The sequence below is a fragment of the Vollenhovia emeryi genome, unplaced genomic scaffold (genome assembly GCF_000949405.1).
Source record: "Vollenhovia emeryi isolate VEMERY1.0 unplaced genomic scaffold, V.emery_V1.0 DF939123.1, whole genome shotgun sequence".
Classification (NCBI taxonomy): Eukaryota; Metazoa; Arthropoda; class Insecta; order Hymenoptera; family Formicidae; genus Vollenhovia; species Vollenhovia emeryi.
In genome coordinates this window covers 2,182,379-2,193,880 of record NW_011967243.1, presented here as the reverse complement: position 1 = coordinate 2,193,880, position 11,502 = coordinate 2,182,379, and the positions used below count along the sequence as shown (strand labels likewise).

Sequence of the window (11,502 nt, the reverse complement as noted above, 5' to 3'; positions counted from 1 at the left end):
TTCTGTCGTACCCGTAATCCGTCCGTTCCGTTCGCGCATACGAACCTGCGGGGGCCCGATCGGATTTCACGACCTGTCGTCCGAGAGCGGGTGGGGCGAGACGGAGGTTTTCAAACTTTACTTCACCTTAAAATTGGAGAGAACGCAATTCTGCTCGGCCGTAAAGGCGGATTCAATTCGAAGATTCGCCCAGGGAGCCGCGAGCTTCGCGGCTAAATTGAGGGACGTATCTTCGGAAGTCGCGTTTTGGGAATTTAAATAGCTGGCGAGATTTCCTGATCGTGAAAGAAGTAAAAGATGGACTGTGAGCGTTGTGATTTCATTCGTATATTTCGACGTGTATTATGACAAATGGCGTTTATATTAATAAAAAGTGGATTCAACATGTTTCAGAGATCCCCTCTCTTTCGACGTCTGTTATCGGACAGATCTCCCTTAATGCCGCGCCTTGCTTCAAGCAAAATCAATTATCTCCAAGTCTGAGAGCTTGTCACTTGATTGCGTAACAAGCGATAATAGCCCCAGTATTGATATTCATCGCAAGTACTCCGGACTCCATAACAATGCGTTGGACGCGCAATTAATGCCCAATTAATTAAGGCATTAATTAAATTAACGATTAAATATATCAATATAACAGAGCGTACACTAACTCTGATAGAGCCGTCTGCGTTCGAATCAAGACGTGCTGTGCGTGCACGTATCTTCATTAAGTTAAAAAACAAAAATCTGTCCCATCGTTCAGAACGACACGAAAGGAACTGATTTTACAGTTGCAGAGCCAGATCTTAGAGATCTTAGGGATCAATTCTCGATTGAATCAAATAAACTACGCCCATCGTCTGCTTCTTCGTACGAAATACCGCAACGTATCTTTTCGTTGGTTTAATCCAATACGCCAATTTTCGTTCGTCATTGTGGAAATGACAAGTGAGTTTCGTATCCTCTCGCGACTTTGGGAATCGATATGTGATACAGAGCGAAAAATTTTCACAGTTCGTTCGTTCATTCAATTTCATTTCCTTCTTCGACGTCTCTTTTCGCGCTCAAGAACCGACCCTGCTCGAAAGCGCGTCTCTTGCGAAATAGGAACTTGCGAAGGAGATTGGTTCGCGGGTGCCGTCGATCGAGCGATACCTCTTCGATGAGGAGGTGCGTGGCGCTCATACGCGCAACAGCGTGTCATTGTCATTGATGTCGAGCAACGGTCGATGATTGCCGCTGACGTTGCCGGGTGCGTCACCACGATGTTCCGAATAGCGGCCGAGGTCCTGAAGAATCCTGTAGGAGGGGCGTCGTAGTAGTTGTTATCGCCTGGAGGCACGGAAGTCGGCACTAGGCTATGCGAGGGTGACAACCCCCTCCGGTTCCGGCGACCAGCAATTGTCGGATAGCCAGCAACCGATCACCACGGTGAAGAAGCCGATCAGGAGAGCCACGATGATGTAGATCTCCGCCTGTCCTAGCGAATCTATCGGCACACAGGGCACACGTACTCGTGAAACGCGCTCGACGTAGTATGAAACGTGCGTGCAGTCAAGGAGATAATTAAGCGTCTCTGCTTAACGGTCGCTAGGCCGAAAGGTCGCATGCATTGTGGCAGCATCGCCGGTGCACACGTCGCTTAGGTGCTAATGCATGCTTGTTGCTTCAACCCCTTCAGGTATAATTTGTTATCCCGAGTGCGCGTATACGGTACAATTGAATTAATTGCGTCAGACGTTACACACCGCACGGGGAGATGGAGTTTGCGAAATCAAAGCAGAATCAAATACGCGGTAATGCAGTTACACGGAAGAAATCGCACCTCGTAAATAGAAGTAACAGCCACTCGGACACAACTGCGGATGTATTTTCGCTTATTTTAATGGGCCCAGGAGAAATGCGAGCAAGTTAGTTATTTCAGCCCGTAATCTCCAACTGTAGTAATTCTATGTAGTATATCGACTGGTAACATTTAGGTATTTCAATTAACCGGCTGTTTGACTAATCGATTGTTTGGCCGGCGGATTGTAAATTTCGTTGATTACACAATAAAAACGGATTTCCAACATTAATCATATTTTAACGTAAATATATGTACTGTAATTTATGCAAGCATAAAATACGCTTGCAAAATGTTATTATTATATAATGTATTATAATGTAGAAAGAAGAAGAGATTGATTTAATACAAAATTATATTACTCTCATTTTAATACTTTTCATGCGTTGTAATTTTACATTTCCATAATAACGTTATAGGATTAATTTGAAACTTCTATTCAATCAGCGACCAAGGAAAAATACAAGGCCATGCAGCTTAACAAGCGTTTGACGTAAAAGCTACTTATTTTCATCACAGTGGGACATTTAGAAAACCTAATATAAACTCGCTACAAGCAGATGGCAATGAAGAATAAATATTGCACTTTTCCTTTAAAAAAATCAAGCAACTTTAGGCGTCAAGGAACTTTGCGGACAATTCGAAATTTCCAAAGCGAAGAAGACTTCGCGGCCAGGGTCGTATTCGAAAGTTAATACAAGTGTTTGACATAAAAATTACTTATTTTTATCAAACACAGTGGGACATTTAGAAAACGTAATAGAAATTTGCTACAAGCGGATAGCAATAAAGAATAAATATTACATTTTTCCTTTAAAAAATCAAGCAAAAAAAATCAACTTTAGGCGTCGAGAAGGAACTTTGCGGCTCGGTAGAGTCCTAATCTGCGATGACAATTCGAAATTTCCAACGCGAAGGGGACCCTTCGCGGCCAGGGTCGTATTTGAAAGTTAAAACGCAGGCTTGAGCCAACGCGGAGAGCACGAGAAAAACGAGGCCGGTGCGTTTGTTCGTTTCATGAATTTTTCACAGCCGCCGTCATTATTATCCCCATATACCGGTCCCGGGCTTACATCGGGAGCTAGTGAATGACTGCTGCCGGCAGCGGTGGGAAAACAAAGCGCATTGCCGTCACGTGTTACGTTCGCTCGCGGTAAAATGACGATAGGAAACTTTTCGGTAAAATTCAAACGCGTCGCGTATTAACCGGGCCTGTAATCCGATTTGCCAAATGACTCTACTTTCCCGAGCCTCCGTTGTGATAACTTGATTGAACTCGTGCGGCACGGCGATATGATTCAACTCCGAACGGTGGGTGGAACGTATTATCTGCAGCGCGTAAGTCTAAATTTGTTAAGTTCCACTTCAAGAGTAAGAAGATTGCGACGCGCGCGGACGTGACTCCGTTTGAGACCCCGGTAATTTTACCGGCATTTACGAAAAACGTCTTACGTAGCATTCAAGCGTGTACGTAACCGCGGGCGGACAAACTATCTTCCGTAAGATTGCAGCGCCGCAAGTCGTGCCTTATGGCTCCGGCCATCGTGATATGAGATTTCGTGGCAGATGCTGTTACGCCGAGATAGCGAACCCAAAAAAAAAATCAAAAAAAACTTTCCCCAACAAATTACGGCCACGAACACCGAATTGATGCGCCAGAAGTCGACGAGCATATGATATAAATTGCGTCCGCGTTATGTCGCCGTCATGCGCGCGAGTACAATTTACGACGGCGTGGATTTGCGCATGCGAAATATTTACAGGTGTGAATTATTTGAGACTAATGGCATTCATAGGCTCGCGAGTATTTATGGCTCTCGATAATGTTTAAAAATTAATCGTGGAGCGAAAGGAGCGCAAAGCTACCTGCTAGACTTCAGACACATTCATGCAAGGTTTTATTTATAGCGGACAAAAATAGCACGATTCTAAATCAAGACTATTATACCGTATATCCATATAAAACGGTCACATGAGATGTATACCATAGTGCGGGAATACCTTTAGCAACAGGCTCTACAAATTTCTATGGGAAATCTCTAGAAGTGGAAACAAATGTAACAGGAAGATGAAGGCTTAAACATCGTCGCAATTTCTGAATGAAGAGCCTGCTACTCTCTAAAAGTCAATCGGTGGATTATCACTGAAAACAATGAATGGTCACTGCAGTTTTCAGTAGCATACTTACAACTGCGAGTCAGTGACTATTCACTGTTTTCGGTGATAATTCACCGATTGACTTTCAGAGAGCACAGTCGCGCTACTTGCACCAACGACTTCGAAATCTCCTCGGCAAATTCTCATCTGAGGTTCCATCATGCTACAGCTACCAAGCACAATCGTACTCTCCAAAAATCAATCAGTGGACTACCACTGGGAACAGTCACTGGTTTGCAGTTACAAGTACACCACTGAAAATAGACTATTCGCTGTTTTCAGGGATAATTCACTTTGACTTTTAGAGAGTATACAGAGCGTAACGATGCAGATCAGAAAGAAGCGGGGAAGAATGGCGTAAAATTACCTAGAGGACCCTTTGACTTCCACAGGCCCTTGATGAGGGTAGGATCGCCGCGACGCCAATCGCGCCAGCCTCGACCACGGCGAGCAGGCCCTTTGTTGGACCAGATCCCGGAAGCAGCGGCACCGCCGCCGGCTCCACCGCCGGTTGACCCGCTGCCGATGGACCCACCGGTAACACCGAGACCGAAAGAGGCAGCCCCGGCAGCGCCGGTAGAGAAGCCGGTAGCTCCTCCACCGCTGCTACCGCCGCCGCTTCCGGTAGCACCACCGGTAGAACCACTGCCGCCGGGGCCCGGGGTGCTCGGCAACGAACCAGCCTGCGGTTGACCGTGGCTCCCAGCACCCTGTGGCATCGGCGCTCCCGCCGCTTTTTCGTCCCAGCCCGGATGTTCCCCAGGTAGAGCAGCGTGAAATGGACAGAGCAGGGCGTGCGCGCCGTTAAACTATCGCTTCGCGTTCGATCGATCAATGGGGGTTTCACGGTGGACCGTGCACTCCTCCTCCGATTCATCCACCTTTGCTTATCTAACGAAACTCGCTCGGGATCGTTGCAGCGGCTATAATCGTTACTTCAAAGAAGTGACGCCGAGGACGGTCGACTTTATTCTCACTTGTCGGCTTAGACTCCACGGGAGAATGCAAATTGCGGAAGCGAGCGAAAGAAATTGTTGGGTTTCTGTGCAATAAGTCGCCGACTTTGATTTGTTATCTTTCAAATGATATGTATATTAATTTTTAGCAGCTTTACTTTACGGTCTAAAGAAAAAATATCTCATTCAAGAAACCGATCTATCTAGCCGGCGCTGTTCAATGTGCGCAAACATACATATAGGATAAGTCTCATTAGAATTCTGAGAGAATCGATCTTAGCGTTAGATATGCGAAGGAGCGGTGTAATGGAGCAGAAGGTATCCATGCGGAGGATTTTTCAGGTAGGTGAATATATATGCAGAGAGATCAGAGGGTCGCATAAACTGCCTCGCGCTAAATTTGCCGATAGGTTCCCACCAATGTCTCATCAATTATTCCCGCATTAATTGGCGATCACGGATAATCGTAATCGATAGAAGGCAGGGGACAATATTCGATAACAACGAGTCGGAATGTAAAAGTGATATTTTTCCTCCCTCTATACCGGTGAGACACCTAACTCACAACTAATGCATATACTTAAAGGTCGAGAGGATTTCAATCCGCCGGGTCGAGGGTTGACATTGATGTAAATGGATTGACGGCCGATTTACGGGGATGAATGATGAATCGCGTTTCCGGCACCACTCATTGTCAGTGCGGACAGACGATGACGATTATAGCAACGATTGTAAAGAGATGGGGATAAATCGAAGTTCTATAATTACAAGTATAATTCTGCTGAACGCGCCAAATTGTTATAATTGCGCAGTTATTAATTACGCAGGCTCTAATTGCACAATTAACATAACGTACTTATTAAACGATAATTATATTCGTCATTATCTTTGAGTAATATCGCGATTAAATTCTGAATTAAATGAATTTGTAAAGGGACAATTCTTCGTTCCCCCTTCCCGTATTTACTTTTTCATAGTTGAGCGAGCGCGATGTATTTGCCGTCGAAGAAAAGGGACGGTGTCAGCAATCTCTCTCCAATAAAATATAAATTCGACAAATAACAGAATATCACAGATAAATGAGAAAAAATGATTTTTATTCTGTATATCGCGTTTCATACACGTTTTCTCGTGTATCCAAGTATTTGCAAATAAATATCAGTTGCAATTAAAATTGTAAAAATATCAGAATCTGTTTTGCTACGCTAACATTAATTTCCCGGAATAACCGAAAATGAAGTAAACAATCGGGGTTTGCTAGAACAGAAAAAAAAACTATGAATACCAATTTTGTCTGCTCAATAATTCTATTCTCTTGAATACGAGAGTATTAAGGTTCGCTAGCTGCAAAACCTGTTGCGTTATTTTTTTTTGCAAAACGTGTTTACTGAACCGCGTCTTTTCGATGTAAAACTGAGGAGAGATATTCAGACTTGCCTTTGTGAATAATCAGAAGTTCTTGACAGAATTCTTAAGCACGAGCGTAGAATAAAAATATTTTTCTTATTTGTCGTATGTCATTTATCGATATGCATTGCATTTTTTATATATTACGTTCCGACATTATATTATTTCACAGCCATAATTTCAGATAACATAGAATTTACACGTAAGAGTTATTTTCAGCTAAAACAAACATATAATGGTATATAATGGGACCTTTTTAAATTCAAAAGAATGTGCAAAATATAGGAAACATAAATTGCACAAAAATCGTTTAATTCACTTTTCAGAGGGTACGAATACGAGCATTAGAATAAGTGCGATATTTCGCAATTGCATTTAATGTTCCACTCACTGCGAACAGCTATCGGGCAACGATCGCGGTCACGATAATACAAGGAAGGGTTAAAGATTCCAATTAACGACGCGCTAATAATATTATCGTCAAACGTGGTTGAATTTGTGACAAATGTAACTTTTAACACCACTTTAACATCACTTCGTAGCTACTTAAATACGCTCATCATTATTCCGAGTCTGCTTGGCCTATTTCTCAAAAGATTTAAGTACACATTTATATTGGTATTTTACGCGCGACGCGACGGTTTAATTATAACGTGAATTTAAACTGAAACGTGAATTAACGATTATCAAGTGCCACTTTCGACGCATGCATTCGTGCCAAGAGTGTTAAGAGGACCTCCCCTTTCCTTTGAAAGAAGAAAAACGTAAGGAAAACGTAAAGTAAAAAAATTAATTTACCGTCAGGTTTGCGAAAAATGTGATTGACGGTTTCGCAGCACCCTTAATGCAGAATCGTGTTAGCGGCAAATGGAAGAATGCAAATTTTATGAAGGGAATATTTCTTTCTTTTTTTGCTATTCTATACGTCGGTAATATTGAGTAATCTGCATATGCAGATTAAAATTTGGATCGTCGCGGCGCGAGGAGTAACACGAAAGGTCTAACCACGAATAGAAAATCGATCAATTTAAACGAAGTATAATTTAGGATCAACGAGCGGCAATCTGTATCGAGATTGGGCGAGTTATTAAATCCGCACGGCGACCAAGCTTTGCTTTAACCAATCATCACGGAAATTGCTTTTTCCCCATACAAAACACACGGTTTTGTTCTTGGTGCCGCTTGAATTTTTGATTGCATAACTTCACAAATTACGAACAACAGGTCGGACTTCAATGCCTTGTGATTTCGGGAATTAGCACGCGTGACGAATCACGGCTCACTGAATCAATTATCAAATGCGAAACTGTACATTAATGCGCGTAAAATCCGCGAGTATTTGCGCACAGTTTCAAACTTTATTTTAGCACAAATTAATTTGGAAATTTAACGCAACTACTAAACAGCTTTTTCTCGCAAATTGTGCAGAGTACAAAAATATCGTAACGATATCTTTATGTTCCGTCAAGACACTCGCAGACATCTGTAAAATTTTGCCAATATACACGTTCTTCTATTCGAAAGACTGACTCGGAAAATCGTACTTTTAATACTTACCGCATAAGGAGAGTAACAAAATACTGGCAAGGAAGAACCACCCCATACTTCATCAACAGGTCGTTCCGTGAAAAATCCTGCTACATCGTTGAACTTCGCGCGAACCCCGAAACCGTCAGTGGCTGGTGCTGCACGTGGGAACGCAGGTCCCTTAAGAAGAAAAAACCAATTTCCCATTTAAAAAAAAACATACACGAGGCAAGACAGAAGGAAATTTCGTCGGTCCTACAGAATACTTTCATTCTAGATTTCTTTTCCACCGAGTAAGCTCAAAGTTCAAAAGCGGCGAGAATTGAACGGAGAATACCGAGCGCTTGTTCGATCAGCGTGGAAATGGCTGTTGCGACCGCGTCTACACGCGGAGCTTTTCCACAAGGCGGCTGCGGATGCCTGCATGGTTAACTACCCTACGGAAGGTCGAAAATTGCCTGTATCGGCGGATTGCACATCGCGGAGGTGTACGAATAATTGAAACGACCCAGCGTCGGGAGCGGCACCGGCGCCGCGAAAACGCACAAGATCCGCCCGTCCTATATAATCGCCGGCGAATAATGTATAAATTCGCTTTCGAGGGCGAGTCGCGTAGCGCTCTCGACATTTCCGTAAACCAGTAAATGGCTTATGCATGAACGCGTCAGTATGAATCCTGGGCTGGCTGCGGGCAAGATTATATTCCTATCCGCGAAACATCCTGCTCCCTCCCCCCCATTGTAAAACTGCCGCGCGAAACCATATCGCTGGTTCGTGCCGCGGCTCAATATTATCGAGCCGAGCCGCTCACGTGTATTATTGCAGCCGCTAATTTCGCGATACGTCATCCGTTTGACTGTTCGCTGGAAAATCCCCCTTCGGTCTCCCCGCCGTTTCTTAATTAGTCCATCCAAGTCCGCTTTAATTGAAATGACTTTTCGACTGTGGCGATAATTATTACTGCGCAGCTTTTGTCGTGACATTTTTTTCGCATGGCACGCGGGTATTTTACTGTCTAAAAGTCAATCGGTGGATTATCGTTGACACCAGCGAATAGCCACCGATTCGCAGTTAAAGTGTGCACTGAGAAAAATGATTGCATCAATAAAGCACGTATGATAGAACGTATTTGTTAAGCCAAACAGAATTTCTAGTTAGCACGATAGCGCTTGATATTTCATGACCAGAAGTTTGATAGACTTCGCTACACTGGTAAATGCTACAGGAATTCTGATTCGTCCGTTCTCTAACAGACGACTGGCTGGATCTACCGGATTTCTAATTAATGCAACTAGATTTTTTTTCAGTGTACCGCAGTGGTATACTTATACACTGAAATAAAAATCTGATAGATTCAACCAGTCGTCTGTTAGAAAATGGACGAATCAGAATTCCTTTAGGATTTACCATGAAAGATATTTCATAACCAGAAGTTTGCTAGACTTCACTAACAAATCTGGTAAATCCTAAAGGGATTCTGATTCGTCCATTTTCTAACAGACGACTGGTTGAATCTATCAGATTTTTTTGGAGTCTAGAGAAAGGTCCCCTATTACGGGAGCTATTAGGCTCCTGATATGAGATAGCGGAGCTTCCGCTAAATTAACAGGCGTCGTCTGTTGGTTCCACCATGAATCTATTGTCCTTGGAGTGAAATCTGTCTAGCGGAAAATTTATTGTTAGATCGTGCGGATCGATAGAATCGTTGCGAAAAAAGATTTGTCATTGAGTTTGGACGTTGAAAATCTGCTATCTCGTATTAGATTCCTATCTTATAATAGAGGACTGTCCTCTGACTTTAAATCAATGACCATTCACTGTTTTCAGTGATAATCCACTGATTGATTTTTGGAGAGTGCGGTCGAGATATATCAATCGCCGTCAAATCTCAAGGAATCGCAGGCTGCGATTGATTAATTTGTCCATACAATAATAGCAGCGATAAATTGTATCGGGAGAAAAGATATATGCGTACAAATTTGAGACGCGTGTGATAAATTATACAATGAATTATTTATCGATTGATAAATACGGTAATTAATGCGGCATTTGAGTTCATTTATTCCACTCTGTATTAATTTCGTGCATGCAAATTGTAAGAGGCTATTATTAGCAATAGCTAATAGAATTCTACGTGACAATTTATTAAACAATTCGATGAATTATGTTATCGGCCGAGTACACGTGTACCGCCAATAATCGCCATTGAACGTGGATACGCCTCGACGATTATGAGCCCCGATACGAATATCGAATAATATGCAGTTAGTTATCCATTATTATAAGCTTGTTCTTCATCGCGCTCTTATTGCAAGAACAAGAGAGACGTTCCTAATTCATGTGCTAACCGGGGTCCTCAATTATATTAAGGCAATTTAGGGAAGAAACGGCTTAATTGCGAGAAATCGTGTTCCCCGAAAATTTAATTTACAATTCATTTTCAAGATTAAGTTGTAGCGCGGCAGAGCAATTTGTGGTAGCCGGACTCGTTCTAGAAATACGCTTCGTGCGTCTTGCGCGCGCGCGCGCGCACGCGATTGTCGTACGACAGATTGTTCAAGCGCGTCGATATCGGCTGCCAGAATAGAAAAGTTCTTGAGCCTCTCCAGAAATTATCTATTCTGCAGCCAATCGACTTGAACGATTTGTCGTACGACAAACGTGATACCAGCCTTAGGCTGATAGAGAACAATCCGTAAACGCTTAAGACTGTCTCAGTCGTAGACGTAGGGCGAAGCAGAGAGAGACGTAAGTCGTGAAAGGCTATTGTATACGACTTACGTCTCTCTCTGCCTTGCCCTACGTCTACGACTAAGCCAGTCTTGAGCGTTTACGGATCGTTCTCTGCCACCAGCTTTATTCTGCAATGGACGCAAGACGCAAAACGCCAAGCCGCGACGCAAGAAATCGGCCCGTGGCAGTCGATCCATTCGTCTCGTATTCGACTGTGATCGGTCGATTTCGCGCGTTGTTGCGCGGCTTAGCGTCTTGCGTCCATTGTCGAGTAAGCTGAAAAGTCGCCGGCGTTCCGCGCGGAAAGACGCTATTCCGGCTTCGAGGCGCCGAGTCGTCGTCGGATGGCCACCGCGGCGGTCTCGAGAATTCAACGGAGATTACCCAAATGACGCTCGGTCGAGCACGGCGCGATCGGGGCCGCCGCCCATTGTCCGCCGGATCCGAGACGCTCGAGATCCCGCGGTACTCCAGGCTCCGGTCCTACGCGAGGTCTCCGTAAAAACGCCGTCGCGCACCGGACATCCTGCGCCGCGGAGAACATCGCGCGTAGATCGCGGCCGCGCGCGGGTTCGGACGCGCGCCGCCAGGCGCGCCACCTAACGACACTGGCGCACTCTACGGGCGGTGCCCCAGTTTTATCGCAGCGCGAGAAGAAAGAAAAAAAACTGCGCACACGCAATTACGAATCGCCTCCCGTCCGCGCGCTCGCGGAGGACTTTTCCCGCCCGATCTCGGGCGCGCGATTTCACCGCGGCTCTGGACGCGAGATAATTGGACGCGCGAAAAGTGCGCGCAGCTGCCGCGCGCGGCCGCCGCGGCGAGCACCTATCGAAAATCGATCTCGATCGAACGCCGCGCGAGATGTCACTTCGAGTTGGCGCGCGCTCAATCGAT

The 11,502-nt window shown here is 44.5% G+C and overlaps 1 protein-coding gene across 1 annotated transcript; it reads right to left on the bottom strand.

Annotated features, from left to right (window-relative positions):
* Window positions 1-311: 311 nt before the first annotated feature.
* Window positions 312-11,495, bottom strand: LOC105569673 (glycine-rich cell wall structural protein 1-like). Its single transcript, XM_012026314.1, has 4 exons — window positions 10,990-11,495; window positions 7,903-8,052; window positions 4,350-4,715; window positions 312-1,471 (listed from the first exon to the last, which is right to left on the bottom strand). Exons 2-4 carry the CDS (start codon window positions 7,946-7,948, stop codon window positions 1,341-1,343), a joined length of 543 nt encoding a protein of 180 aa, XP_011881704.1. The 5' UTR covers window positions 7,949-8,052; window positions 10,990-11,495; the 3' UTR covers window positions 312-1,340.
* Window positions 11,496-11,502: the final 7 nt, after the last annotated feature.